The following is a 15,186-nucleotide window of genomic DNA, read 5'->3' as shown; positions in this document are numbered from 1 at the left end:
TTGGATGTGCCCGTAGAAATGATGAAGTTTGCCCAGTTGTGCTGAAAGGGCTGATCATTGTGATTTGAGCCACTGTCAGTCAACTCTGAGAAATCATGGTGGTTGGGAGAGATCCCTTTTGACTAGAAAGATGCCAGCATGATGTGTTTTTTTTTAAAAAGGCAAGGAGGAAGGTTCAGGGAACTATAGGCAAGTCAGCCTTGCCTCAGTCACATTGTTCAGCATCTTCATTGGTGATGTGGTTGATGATAGAAGGAGATTTGCATGTGACATGAGATTAAGGGGGTGTGTGGCACACCACATGGGAGAACACAAATTCTGAGGGACCTTGATAAACTTGGGAACTGGGCCAGCAGAAACACTGTGAAATTCACTAAGTACGAAGATTTACACCTGTGATGGAATAATCCAAGGCATGAGAGGCTGCCTTGCTATGATAAACTGATGAGTTACAATAAACACCAGCTTCAGTGTAAGTCAGCAGTGTTCTCTCATGGCTTTAAAGGTGCTGGGCTACTTTAGAAGGACAATGGATGGTAGATCTGGAGAGATTATTACCCCCCTTACTTAGTGTTGGCAAAGCCACATGGAATATTGTGTCCACTTTGGCTCTCCCAATTCAAGAAGGGTGTTGAGAAACTGCAGCTGGTCCAGCAGACAGGTATAAAGGTGATTGGGGTCTAGTACTGGTGTTCCATGAGGAGAGGAAACTGGGTAAAGAGCAGGCTAAGGAGCAGTTACTGGTCTACAGCAACTGAAGAGGTACTGAGACAGAAATAGACTCTTCTCAGGAAAAAGGGGTAGCAAACACAAGTCCTGTCTTGAGAGGTCCAGGTTGGAGTTGAGGAGAACCAGTTGGACTAGAAGTTTGATGTAGCCATGGAAGGGGGGTCCCATTAAGGCTACAGAACCTCCCTCATTGGTGGATTTCAAGACTTTTGTAGGCAAAGCCATAGCTGACCCAATATTGTGTGGGCAGTAACCTCATTTCAAGTGGGGTCATCTTTCAAAATTATTTCTGTGATTTCATGATTAAAAGGGTTGGTTTGTGCTCATCAGAATTTGTACATAGGTAACCTCTAGGAACCTGTTACATGACATAAAGAAGGAAAAGGGCTATTTAATAGTAGTTTCTGTGTACTTTATAATCAGCAAACCAGTTCTCTGTACTTTATTAGCCCGGTGTTCTTTGACTGCATCTATGTTTCTTTATGAACCCTTATGCATCATTGTTTTGTACTGGCAACAGTTGAATGATCGTAACTTTCTGTAACAAGTTGCTGCAGTACTGAAAACAGTTCACAGCAGTCCACTGAGTTTCAGAATCCCTTATGAAGTTATGAAGTGGTCTCTGTCTACTGAATCAGTTAGCTCTCATCTTCATTTTCAGAATTACATTTTCTTGCTTTCTTGTTGCATTTTGGAAAGGAAATAATTTTGCTGCCTTTTTTTTTTCCCCCTACCTTTGTTGTAATCTTTATTATATTTTTGACTAAAACTTTGAAGTCCAATTATTGTGTATGATGTATTGTGTTGGGGTCTTTTTCTTCATGCCAGCATAACTCAAAGCTACCTGTAACGCAAATACACTGGAAATCAGAGAGCAGGAATAAATTAAATAAAACCAACCAATGTAGTCTATACTGCCCTTCTAAGTATTTTCTCTCTTTGCCTTTTCCCATAATACCTTTTTGCATATGTTTTCTTTGCTTGTTATCTCTGTGCCTCTCTCTGTCTAGCATAAAGGAACATCTCTTTTTTATATTTCATCATGCCACTTTTTTTCAACAGTTTTTGTCATATTTTTATCTGCAGGCACTCCATTAGTTTCCTCTAAATAATTGCTTAGGAGACAGCTCATTTTCCAAATAAATCAAAACACTGAGAACAGACCCACTGGAATTTATTCTTGTTATTTACAAGTAAAGATTGGTTTAAAAAGCTGTTTTCAAAACACAAAAATTTAAAAAGAATGTTTTAAGAGGTACCTGAAATTTATAGACTGAGGATGAATATAGAGTACTTTACTGAGCAGTCATGTATTTAATTAGTGTTTTTATAATGTGTTAGCAGTCAGAACACCTCCATATTGCTTGCTACTAGTATTAAGAACTAGGGTTTTTTTCCTGAAGAATGTTCATCCCATTTCCTACATTTGTTTTTCAGCTTGCTTGGGAATATGGAATGCCATTTTTTGAGACCAGTGCTAAAGAAAATGTGAACATTGAGCACGCATTCTCAGTCTTGACTAAAGAAATCCTGGAAAAGGTAGGCTGCTTTTCTAAGGAGAAAGAAAATGGGAGACTTCTCTCTACAGTTTGGGTAAATAAAGTTGTAACTACAGAATGGTTTAAGCAAAGCAAAGCCAATGCTGGTTTTGCATTATGGAGTTAGTAGTTTGGGGGGATTCTGTAGCTGCAGGCATACAGAGGAGGAACATGGGGGAGAAGAATCGTGGGAGAAGAGGAAAAAAAAAAAGAGGTGAGCAGACACAATAAAGTTCAGAGAGAAAGTGAAAATTCAGGAAGACTGCATTTGTAGCTGTATTTCTCATATTTTCTTTAAGGGAGTTAACAGCTCAAGAGTAGTTTGTTCTGTGCCGGGAAGATTCCTTTTTCCTCTAGGTGTCTGCAGAGTGTGCACACAGTGAAGATGCTGCATGATGATGGAATCAGTGGAGCTTTTGTGTTCAGCAATCAAATGTTTTATCCAAGGTTCATAGCTGTTTGTTTGGCTGATTTACAGTAGTGCTTTTGAAGTCTTCAGGGCCTAAAGATTTGAGTTAATTAGTGGTAGACTCAATATTGTAGCTGTCAGAATCAGGATCTCTGACTTGGGTGTGTTGGCTTAAAGGTCCTTACTCCTCAGAGTAACAATTCTTTTGTTGGACTGAATTATTGTTCATTAGCTCTGAAAATGTTTTGCATTGCAATTTATTTTTAGGCAGTAGAATATTATTTTAGACATTAATAGATGTTCTTCATGCAATGTATTATCACTGCCATTTATCACCAATATTAGTTATACAAAACTAACCTTCCACTCCGAATACTCTTCAAGTCATAATAAAGATAAATGAGCAAAATTACTGACAAAGTCACAAGTAGCAGTGTTTTGATTATGTAGCCATTGGGGATGGTCAGAATAATAGCTCAGGGTTGGACTGCTTCTAAATCAGGGTCCTGTCATACTACGCAGTAACACAAGCTGTAGTTGGTTATTTTGGGGGAAGAAAAAAAAAAGACAAAAAATCTTTTGGTTACTTTAACGTGAAAATGAAGCTCAGCAACTGAACAGTCAAATATTGTTTAGAACAGGAGGATAAAGGCGGGCCCTTGAGTTACTGAGCTTGTTGGAAAAAAGTCTCAAGTAAGATAACTGATTTTGTTGTAAATGAAAAAGACATTGTCTACAGTAAATAGAGAATATATTGTTAGTACGAAACATGAAAACTATGAAACAATAGCTATGATCATAACTGCTGCAAAGACAAATATGTGCAAAGTGAGCATTTCTGCAGAGTGTGTTTGGATGGTATCTAAGTGAATTCTCTGCACATGCAGAAATCATGTTTGGGTGTTTTTCACATTAAGATTGCCTATACTTATTTTATGGTAAGTGAAACTTCAGAATTTCTACTCACCTTCATGAAAATTCATGGGATTTGTAGTGTGGACATGGCAAAAAAATTCAGACCACATTGAACCTTTTATATTACTGCTTGGTTTTAATTAGAACTGCTTTGAACAGTTGTATGCTCTGCATGTACGTCTGTTTGGAAAACGTGCCCATGAGAATTTGTCATATTTGTCTGTAGTGTTTCGCCTTAGCTAAAGATATTTGGAATCCTGATGGGGCATCATGTACCATTACTTTGGTGTATAATTTACCATTTTCAATAAAATGCATTTGTTGATTTAAACAAGAACCCCTTTAGCCCAATTGGTTTTACCACTGGCCTGATAAGAAAGAGTTTGCTGGGGAAAAAAAAATCTAGCATACAGTTTCATCATGGTTTTCAGATTCGACAAAATAATTTGCCTGTTCACAAAACTGTGAAATCTGAATGTAGTGCTTGAATTTTAACTTCCTCTAACTGATGAAATTTTGCAGAATGGAAAATGCAGTAGCAAGTGTGACTAGTAGCGGTGAAAAATGACATGATAGATGCCAGTCTGAGATAATTTCAGTCATACATCCATTTGGTCGTGGTAAAATACGTATTTGCAGATTGTAAAAAGGAGATACAGCTTTGCACAGTGTTTTGGCCTCAGGCACTTAGGCCTGGGGATATTGGGCCTCCCTGTCCTCTGCAATGGACCATCTGTCCCAGACTGATGAGATGCTTCAGTGGAAGCCCGTCACTGCTTTCCCAGGCCGACAGAAGAAAGGAGCTCCCTAGAACAGTTTATTATGGCCATGCTTTTGGGAAGTGCATGAAGCTTATTCAGAGGTAAGATAAATAAGCAGGGCAGGCTGGCAGGCAGTAGAACATTCTCAGATGCATTGCAGTAGACTGTATTAATCTGAGGAAATCTAGGATTTTTTATGCACATTCTTGTTTGCCGTCTACTGTGGACATGTACTTAGTAACTTAATTTACACAAAACACTTCTGTATATGGGGAAGATTGATGTCCAGAGTTACAGAGCTCATACAGAAGTACTAAGCTTCTTGGTTCTTGCAAAGTTTAGAACAAGTTGTGGTTCAGTGGTGAATTGAGGAAAAAAATATTAAAAGTTTTCCTATTTAAGACATTTAAACAATACAAAACAAAAAGGCACAAGTGTTTCAGTGTATTGTCACTATTTTGTGCTGCGGTTTCCCATTTCTTGTTTTGCTGTTTGTCTTGTAGTGGGCTTAAGGGAGAGAGAGGACTTCTGTATCCGAGTGCTCTGGATAACTAAAGTGCTGCTTGACCTTTCAGATATTTTCCATCTCAGCCATTCCATGCTGGGTCTTGGTCCTGCAGCTCTAATTTAACATGGGCAGTCTCATTAAAACCGTCAGATGTTTTTTGACAGCTTACATTGGTAACAGCTAAGGAGTCATGCCATATTTCTGAGAACTTGCAATTTTCAAACCAATCAGTTAATAATAACTGAGTGCAGTACTTGAGTTTTAACTTCCTCTGACTGATGAGTTTTTGGAGAAGGGCAATAATAACCAATTTTGTTGTATTTGAAAGGCTGCAGTGGAAATAAATGTTAATGACATAGATTATTCCAGGAGTTTGCTTAGACATGTTGACAAATAACAGTATTTTATTTATTCACGATTCTCATGAATCTCAGATATGCCTAAACCTGTTCATTAATAGATGACAGCTGTTCTTTAACAATGCTTCTGGTTGCCAGTGAACTATTTGGACTTGTGAGTCAGTCCTCTAAAAACAACCAAAACCAAAAAAAATACCACCCAGAATGCAGTTAGCATTTGCTCTTTTGTGTTCTTTGGTTTCATGCCAAATCAGTAGTGTTCTCAAGTAGGTTTTCAAAAAAATATTAGAAGCCTTTGTAAATGTCCTTTTGGGTGTGATTGTTGGTATTTTTCTAAACTAGGATCAGAACGCCATTAAAAAAAAAGGAAAATAAGAATGAAGTTATCACCTTTTTCTGAAAACTGCAATAAAACTAACCAAAACTTACATTCTGCCTATCTCTCAAGAGTGATTGACTACTAAGATTATTTTAATCATATTAAATAAACATATGTCTGCTGAGTGGAGAACAGTAAAAATCCATTTAAGACCTTGCCCTGTGCTATTGAGAGTAACATTTAATGTTTAACAGCTGGATGTCATTTGAGATGAACAGTCAGAAGTAGCAGGCCTCCATTTTATTCTTCCTTCATTTCTTTATATTTCTTTCTTTTGGCAACATGATTTTTGAGATGATACTGCGTTTTCTATTCCTTTGCTCTAATAGTACCTTTGGAACTTGTTAGCTGATTTTAAACGAATTTTACAGATCGTACTAAAACATAATTAAGTTCCTGAGTAGTTTCTTGAAAATAAGGTGAGAGGCAGAGTACTCTGCAGGAGTCTCCAGCATTAGTTCATAGAATATTAGAGACCACTACACAGAGAGGCTGAAAAATGCTTCTGCCAGCTACTCCAGCTGGAGCTTGCATCACAGATATCAAATTTAATTCATTTCAAGACCCGAATCCATAGGAAATCGGATTTCATTATTGCTGAGGTTCATGGAATTGTTAGTTTGTCTAAAAGATCCCTGTGTCTCCAGCAGTGCATGCTCAGTGTTTCTTTATTATCCTTAGTCATGCATGGGGCCCCAAGCTTTATTTGCCCTTTATTTATCTTGTACTGACCACAGAATAATGATTCTTCCGAGAGGTTTTTCATAATGCTCGTACTGCTGTATACTTTAGATCCATTTTAGATTTTTATCTCCTTAACTTTCTTAGTAACATTAGGTGTATTCAACATATGGGAACCGAGGTACAGAGATTAAAGCAAAGGGGATAAATGGTACCAACTCACTTAGTCCTGGTGCAATGTAAGGCAAAATTTAACTACGCTATCTTATTTAATTAAAAAAAAAAAAAGTCTGTCCTGGACATTGAATGAGCCAGATATTCTTCTGGAAACAGTAGCATATAATTAGGTCATGTAAATCAAAACTTAATCACAATATCTGTGTATAGGGGATGAGATTCATTTTAGCACTCAATCCTAGTCAGCTAAAATTTGCATGACTGGTCTGGTTGTCTGGAATAATCTAGATTCAATGGAAAGAGATGAGTCTTTAGGATAAAATTGCATTTTGGAGGTACCTTTCTCCCTCCATTGATTATAGAGGCCTCCGTATCTCAGCCTATATGGTTTCAAATTATTCAAATTAAATAAATTAAAGTCTAGGGGAACAAAAGAAAGTTACAGACTTGGCTTACTTCTGGCATTTGCTGCTTCTTCAGGATATTGACTTTGAAGATATATTGCTCCCTTAAGTAGTGTTTTTATGATGCAACTATAGTAAACTTCACCTAGATGATCTGTAGGTATTAGGAACCTCACAGGAGATCCACAGCTGTCTTCTCAAGTTTTTGAATAACTAATTGCTGTACAACATTGTTACAGTCTACATGGTGGTAACAGGAGAGGGAGATAGAGCCCCATGCTTTGCCAGTGGGTTAGATGTTTTAGGAATGGTGGAATAGCAGGCTTTGGGAACAAGACCTTCATCAAGATTCCTTGAGGAACGTAGTCAGCAGCAGTTAGATCCTGCTGTGCCAGACCTCATATCCTCCTGTACCTGTTCCCACACTGTTTGCCTTCCCTGCTAATATATCCCTAGCTTAATACTGCTTGTGCCATGTCCAGCTGATTGTGATTGTGAGACTGCCCTCTTGCATTTTGAACAGGTAATTTGAATTACAGAATATAGGGGAAATACATTAAAAGTGTCAAGACTATTAATAATTGAGGTCTCTGTAATGGCAGGTCAAGGCACTGAAGTTACATGGGACTTCGTTGCATGAAGTTCTCTGCCAGTCTTTGTCAACTATCACTTCTAAATATAAACAGAATTCTTGCAGTGATTAAGTAGGATCATTTTTTAATTAGAGTAAAAATCCTCAAAATTTAAACAAGTTATAAATAATAGTAACCTCAGTTACAGTCTCTCTTGTTTGTTTCTCCAAAGCTTCTAATTTTTCAGCAAGCACTCCAGGTCTGACTTTGACTGGAGACATGATATGGATAAAGCAAAATCCTGTCATTCTTTCAAACCCACAGTGGGTCCCACCTTCAAAAAAACTAGATCAGTATAAAAATACCAAAAACTGGTGATAGAGATTGTGAATCCACCATTAATCTGAGTAGGTTTTCAGCAAGGAATGGGCAGCTGAGCTTAATGAAGACTTAGGTATTTGCTCCATTAGAAACCTTTCAAAGAGGTTGTTGGGTTTTTTCATTGCATCTCCTTCATTTACTACCCTAGCTTTCTTGCCTTGATTAAAAAAAAAAAAAAAAAAAAAAAAAAATAATTGGTAACTGAGCCATCTCATCACAATTCCTGTGTCTAGGTATCTATTGCATGCCAGTGATACAAATTCTGCTTAGAAGTGGGCAGGAGAGACAGCCAGAAGGAGAGTTTTAAGCAGGAAGTTTAAAACTGACTTGCAGAGATGCCTGCCAGTTAGGTGAGACGTGTCTGCTGTGCTATTTAACAGGAAAAACTAGTATTTGATAGCAGGAAGTTTCAACATCTTACTTAAATCACTGCAGGGTACAGTGGCATCTGTGTTTGTGGCGGTATTTTCAAAACTTTGCCCAAGATACTGAAGTGGAAACTCCAAATTCTTGGTACCATTTTGGTTCTTCTCACCTTTTCACAGTTTTTTGCTGTTTATTGGCTGACTTGTGGGGCAGTGAGTTACAAGCTGAGCTGAAATGTGAGCTGCAAGTGTTAGTGTTCATGGAGCCCTGGAGGAGGAATGCTGCCGGCCTTGTTCTCACAGGTGGGAGAGATTTGCATACCTCCCTGCTGTACTTTCGGGAGAGGGGGTGCCCCACCCCTTCCAAGGCTTGGCTGAGGCTTTTGGGATTGCCCAAATCTGATCGTTGCTTCAGTGCTTTATGCAGGACTTGTTGTATTTCTTTAGATTATGAATGTGCACTTTTTAAATGTGTGTGCAGCACATTTGCTTAAACGGATCCCAGAGCGTTATTTGCTTCACAAAGACCCTATAGGGAACAGTCTTACAAACTGAAGTGATTAATGGTCCTCAACTTTTAAATGGCTTTTAAAAGGGATGTTCCTTATTTATGGTGGTTCCTGTCTGTCTGTCCTGGCTAGTTTGTATATGAACTGTCAAATAATGATTTTAGAGATTATAAGAACTGTTGCATTATCAAATATGTTTCACCATTCTTAATCACTTAACAGTACTGAGGATCCTTGCTAAGGATACATGAACAGCTTACTTGCCATCTAAAAGTACTATTGAGTAGTAAAATTCTATGGATGCATATAAGTATCCTAGGTGTTTAAGGAAATTTAAGTTTTCCCCCTTTGACTGAAAGCAATAAGTTTGGTCTTGAAGTATAATCTGCAACATCTTCAAATTTCCTGTTTTCTCTAAGCAGGTGAAACTTGAATTCTGAAACTGTTCAAACAGGGATTTTTCTAGAACTCTTTTACTACTTAAACTGATTGTTTTCTTCTCAAGAAAAAACACAGGTGAAACAAACCCTATTTAGTTGATGTTCTCAACAATCAATGCTCAATGTTATTTCTTGGTCTCAATTAAGAGAAATTAAATTTCTCACTGTACTAATATCTTCAAAGCTTTTATTTTCCCTTCAGAATCTTATCTCTAAACCAGAGTTATATATCGTTCCTTGCAATGACGAGGTTATGTTTGTTTACTTTTGATTCTGCCTTGCTCCCTTTTTTTAAAAAGTCTTCATACTTTTAATTTACTGTCTTTGCTTGTAGACTACCAAATACTGTCTGTCTCTACCTAGCAGAAATTGTAATAGCTACTGCCTGTACCCCCCACAACTGTGTCAAAAGTTAAAACTAATCAGAAGCTATCAAGCTGTGTGTTGGTATTTGTGGGAATTCTCAAGGATAGTAAAAACGTTATGTCTCTTGGTCCTTGCCACTCAAAAAATAAATTTAAAAAAACAAAAACAAAAAGCAATCAAGTAGATGTGCACCTGCTGTATTTCTTCATTATGTGGAGAATTTATTATAATAAGAATTCATTATGACAAAAAAATTCTAAAATAAGTAAGCCACAGTCTTTTGGATATTCTAGTTCAATATGGTATTTGCTGATATTTTTACAGATGAGAGCTTCAGCATCCATCCTGGGGTTCAGACACTACAATACATTTCCTGCCCTCTGCTCCTTCCTCTATCCATCGCTTTTGATCCCTTCTCAGATGTTTCATCTTCTCCCCCCAGCATCATGCACTGTGGAAGCCTCCCTGGGTCCCTGCAGCCTCAGGGTGGAATGAGCTCAGCTACTCTTTCTGTGGAGACAGCTCTTGCACAGGGCAGCCAGCATTCTGGAAGAGCTGGAACTGTAGCTACAGAAGGAAAAAGGAAACAAATTACATGTGTCCTCTTCAGATTTTTAAGAAGTGATGAATATTCTCAGCCAAAGAGGCATAAAGCTGTTTTGTAGCACAGGGAAGCCTTCATATTTTGCCCTCATTCTGATGCAGCCAAATAATTTTAGGCGAATCTTTCTGGATATAGTCAGTGTTCAACTAGCTTTTTATGTTCACTGACTTTTTATGTGTAAGTTTTCAATTCTGAATCATCATTAGTATTCTACTGCATGATGCCTCTTTTTCCTTTCTTTCTTCTTTTCCTGTGCTTTAGATTTCATTCATTCCAGCTTAGACAGCTGTTGTCTCTGGAAGCTTCTCCATTGTCAGACATGGTTGTTCACGGCTGTTGGATTTGGGTTGAGAGAGGAATGTGGTGAATCCAGTGGTTAAACTTATTTCTCTGTGCTTAATTGGTAAACCTGCCAAGACACAGGCAACAGAGTGGCAGGTAGAGAAGTTGGGGCTTTCATTTTCCTGGGCATGTGACAATATTCTCTGTGTCTTTGTGCTCTAGTTCAGGGTTCAATGTTCATAGTTTCAGGGAACAAGATTGCGACATGTTCTGCATTACACAACTGGGTTCGATTGTTTCTCTGGTCAACATTAATTATCTAGTTGAGTTCATTGCTGAAAGGAAGAGTCCTGGTTTTGATGATTTTCATTTTTGTTATAATCTGCTTTTGCAATCAGTACATAAATGTTTGGGGTGGAGTGCTATTTTAATAGTTTATCATGATAAAAACTGAACTGTTTCCATTTGGGGGTATTCCTGGTTATTAAACAGAGACAAGAAAACAGAATTCTAGTGAAATTCACAAAAAAAAGTTAGTATCCTTTATAACAGTTAATAGCCTATGTCTTTTTTTTTAGTAAGTACTGATATTCTGTATTTCCTGTTCCTTTCGACTGGACTTTTTCAACCATGCTCAGTACTTCAAAGAAGTACTTAACTGAAAATTAGCTAAAATAGGTGTAGTCAACAGAAGAACCTGTACTTGTAGAACAGTTCATTTGACTAAAGATTTACAGGACTGTAATTAAAGATTTACATATGGTTTGTAGTGACTCCTCAAAAGACACTTTCTGTCACCTTCAGTTTTAGGAGAGATGTTTGAGGCAGCTAAAGAATGTAAAGATCCCAAAATGGGACTTGCGTGGGCATCAGCTTCCATCTAATTTATTAAAAAACTTCAATCATTTAATTAAATATTCAAAGGAAAAACATATCCTGTGACAGCACCAAATATTTTACATTAAAGTATGTGGAAAAGCAAACTTTTCAACGGTTATGTTCTAGTTATCTTAATGAAGTGTTTGCTTTTGTTTGTTTTTCAGAAATCCTGTGTATTGCATGACTTAGACGTTGTGTCTCTAAATGAAACTAAGAAGAGAACCTGCTGTGCATTCTGAAATACTGTTTCTTGTTCTGTTTTCTCTTCAGGAAATATCAAGTGTTACAAAGGAATGTACAAGATTTTAAAAGTGAGCCTGTAAAAAATACAGTGTTTAGGCATCGTTTGTATTACACAGACTTTGTCACCAAATTTTTATATCTTTATATTATATTTTCTTATTTTTAATGTGAAGATAAAACAGTTATTTGATTTTAAAATTATTAGATGCATCACAGGGTGACAGTGCTTGAATGCAAATGTTTGCAGAAATGAAGTCTAAGTGTACTAATTTTCTGTTATTAAAAAAACACCCTTCACTTTTTGTGTGTGTGTTATTTATACCAGATTTGTAATACAATGGACAATGACATCATCACACAAGCAACCTTCTGGTCTATGAAATCATTTAACATCTCTTTTGCAGTCCCATAAGACAAGTCTCAGAGAATTTTTGGCTAGGTTTCTTTTATACCCATTACATACGTCCTGCTTCAATACCCTTGAATAGGGATTCTGCAGAGGTGATGTCTGAGAGAAGGGGATAAACCATATAAAGTGTCATAGAATGGTTTGGGTTGGAAGAGAGCTTGAAGATAATCTAGTTCCAACCTCCCTAATATGGGCAAGGACACCTTCCACTAAAGTATGTTGCTGGACCTTCCTAAAAATGCAGAAAACATGGAACAACAAAATATATCCAATAACAATATTTCTGTTATTTAAATTTCGTAATTCCTTAAAATAGTTTTCGCAGGTGTTAGCAGCATACCTGCATTTTCAAATGTTCTTTTTGTCACAAATGATCACAATAAAAGGCTTTCTTTGATATTGTGATATATTTATATTATTTTCTCAAAGTTGTTAATAGAGGAGGTATCTGTAGATCTGTTTTATACAGACTTGTAATATCTTTAATATCTGTGGAGAATATCTTATTTAATTTTAAACAAGGGCAGAATCAAGATGCTGGTTACTTTTTCTTTTTTCTTTATCAAAAGCAAAGTAAGCACATCTTAAACTTTCAAGATAATCAAAAAGCAAACACAGGTTAAGAAATCTGAAGAACTGTGGCAATGATAGTCTTATTTTTTTTCCCTGCATAGGAGATGAGATTGTATTATCACCATTTATGAATGACTAATGATGTTGTGCAGAATTGTGTTTTGATCCATCCCAGCACATCTAAAATAACTAACCCCACTGGTTTACTGCTCTGAAATGCCACTAACCTTCTGAAATATGCTTGCTTCTTTTTTGAGGGCTGTTTGCAGATTGTCATAATATGAAAATGTTATTAAATTTGGTATTGAAAAAGGGAGCTCAGCTGGAGCACATGGGACCAAATGTGCCTAAGCATAGTGCCAAGTTCATGTGTCCCTAGCCGGGTTAGTGTGCCTGCAGAAATGGTGCAAAAGGGTGGGCTGGGCTGAGTATTTACAGCTGCTCCTGACTACTCATCATGGCCAGTCACTGAATTCCCTTTCACAAAATCTGAAAGCAAGGAAAAAAGGATAATCCCTGCCTTAGTTTAAACTGTAGAAGAAGAAGGAAATAGTGCTGGAAGGGATTTGAGAGTCTGTCTGGGTTCTCATCGTATCTCAACCTCTGATCAGCTGCCCCTGATGTAATGCAAGAAGATGGTCAGAGACCTGCAGTGCTAGGGATTTCAGAGAGTCTCTGAGTAGCAACAGTCTTTACTTAACTGGTCTGGTAAGCCAAAAATTTCCTAATACCTAACCTAACTGGTACACATGGAAAGTAGGTTCTGTCCTCCCCTCTCCTCCCCTCATTTTCAGAATCTTCTGCCCTTTTTGTCTCCCTCCTCATAAGGTTCTTGACTTGATGGTTGGTTCTCAACTATCCTGGACTGTAGATATGAAAACTAACCAGACTATTCCAGTTTAAATAAAAACAGCTGGAGAGATTTAATTTTTTTTTCATTATCTTACTTGTGATACTCCTATTTCTGCATTCCGGCATCAGCATAATGCAAAATAGCCTAGTACTCTTGTGATCCATAGAACTGCTTTTTTTATCCTGCTACATACTCATGCAGTTGGTTATTCCTTTGGATGTGTAAAACCTTCTGTTTCTCCTTGTCTGACGGCATTACAGTTGCTCCAGTCTGCCAAGATCCCTCTGAATTGTAATGTTGTGCTTCAATATAATTGAAGCCTCTTCCTGTAGATACAGTCTCCAAATATAAGTGCACTCTGTTTAGTCATCAGTAATGTTGACAAATGTCCTGGATAGTTCTGGATCCAAGATGGATCTAAGTGAAATCCTGTTAAATGTATCCTTTCAGCTTTAGAGTACTAATTATTTCCAAATAATTTCGTATTTTGCCTGTTTGTTTGGGGGGTTTTTTGTTAAGAGCACATTGTAAGAAACACTTACGCTCCTCAGTCTTTCCTCCCCATCCACAAAGCCTGTCAAATCCTCTTTATTTAGTAGAAATCCACTAGATCAGTTTGTATAGGTATTTCCTTCCCTCCTTTGAGAGAGATGCAATTTCTTTTGGGTTTTCTGGAACCTCATTCTATTGATTCTTGGAGATAATCAGTAGCAATTTTAACATAGTTTGAACCATAAGGGAGTTTCACCAGGTCCAGTCTGTCCAAAAATTTTTAACTTGTCTATGTATTTTCCAGTTTATTTGTTCTTTTTTCTAGCCTTAGGCTTTTGTCAGTGATGCTAGAGTGAAATCACATTTGCCTTCTAAAATTGAAGGCTGAGGTTGAAAGTATCAGCATCATCAGGGATGATTAGAGTTTCCCTTCTGTGGAATAACAGACCAATTTTTTTCTTAGTATCACCACTGTGCATCTTATCAACAGGCTTGCTGTCTTTAAAATCCAATTTTCTAGCTTTTTTGGGAGCTTATCTTTCAGGTTTTGTCCATACATAGTCTATATATTTATTAATAATTTATTCATTTGACCTACTTTCTGTTTTATTTCAGGTCATTGAAGATCTCATGATTCATCCAACTTAATCTTTATCTCACTTCCTTCCACTCCTCTGTATAGATCAAATTCTGCAGTTTTGCCTTTCAGCAGTAGGTCTCTGATGAACTTTCAGCTGTCCTGAACTCATAATTCTCTAGGTTTAAGCCTCCATGTAATTCCTCCTTTTTTCTAACAATGAAAATAGATTTAAAAGGGTCAGATTAATCTGTAATTTTGATTTCTTCTCTTTATAGCTAATAAAAATTCCAAGTAAGCAATTTTTTCTATACATTTTTCCTTTGTGCAGAGTTTCCTACTATTTATGATTCAGTCCCACCTGAGGGAGATGCAGATATTCAGGTTCCCATGGCAGTTTTTGCAGGATGCTGACTCCGGCTAGATGAAGCTTCACCTAACACTCCATGAGCACCATGGAGTGCTCTGCTTTTCACATCTACTGGAGCAAAACAACTGCCTTTTTCCAAACACACTCATTGTAGGTTACAGGAGTGTGCCAGTGGGGAATAAACTAAACCACTCTCACTAGAAAGGACCAGCAAAGCTTCAGGTTGGACATCAAGAAAGATTTCTTCATGGAAAGGGTTGTTAGGCATTGGAACAGGCTGCCTGGGGCCGGGGTAGAGACACCATCCCTGGAAGTGTTCAAGAAATAACTGGATGTGGCACATGGTGCTGTCGTTTCGTTGACAAGGTGGTGTTTGGGCAAAGGTTGTACTCAGTGATCTAGCTGATCTGT

General features: G+C 37.5%; 1 protein-coding gene across 3 annotated transcripts in view; it reads left to right on the top strand.

Annotated features, from left to right (window-relative positions):
• LOC136368324 (ras-related protein Rab-10-like) overlaps window positions 1-11,803 on the top strand; it is a 32,181-nt gene extending 20,378 nt beyond the window's left edge. For 2 of the 3 annotated variants that reach the window (XM_066330462.1, XM_066330455.1), the window contains 2 exons: window positions 2,167-2,268; window positions 11,423-11,803. In XM_066330462.1, the coding sequence (XP_066186559.1) occupies window positions 2,167-2,268; window positions 11,423-11,497 (177 nt within the window). In that variant the 3' untranslated portion in view covers window positions 11,498-11,803. Of the gene's footprint in view, window positions 1-2,166; window positions 2,269-2,634; window positions 2,843-11,422 lie in introns of those variants that run through there. The other variant, XM_066330470.1, reaches the window with a different exon arrangement.
• Window positions 11,804-15,186: the final 3,383 nt, after the last annotated feature.

Source organism: Sylvia atricapilla, chromosome 1 (genome assembly GCF_009819655.1).
Source record: "Sylvia atricapilla isolate bSylAtr1 chromosome 1, bSylAtr1.pri, whole genome shotgun sequence".
Lineage (NCBI taxonomy): Eukaryota > Metazoa > Chordata > Aves > Passeriformes > Sylviidae > Sylvia > Sylvia atricapilla.
Note: the sequence above shows the minus strand (reverse complement) of the source record. Positions and strands in the feature narration are given on the sequence as shown.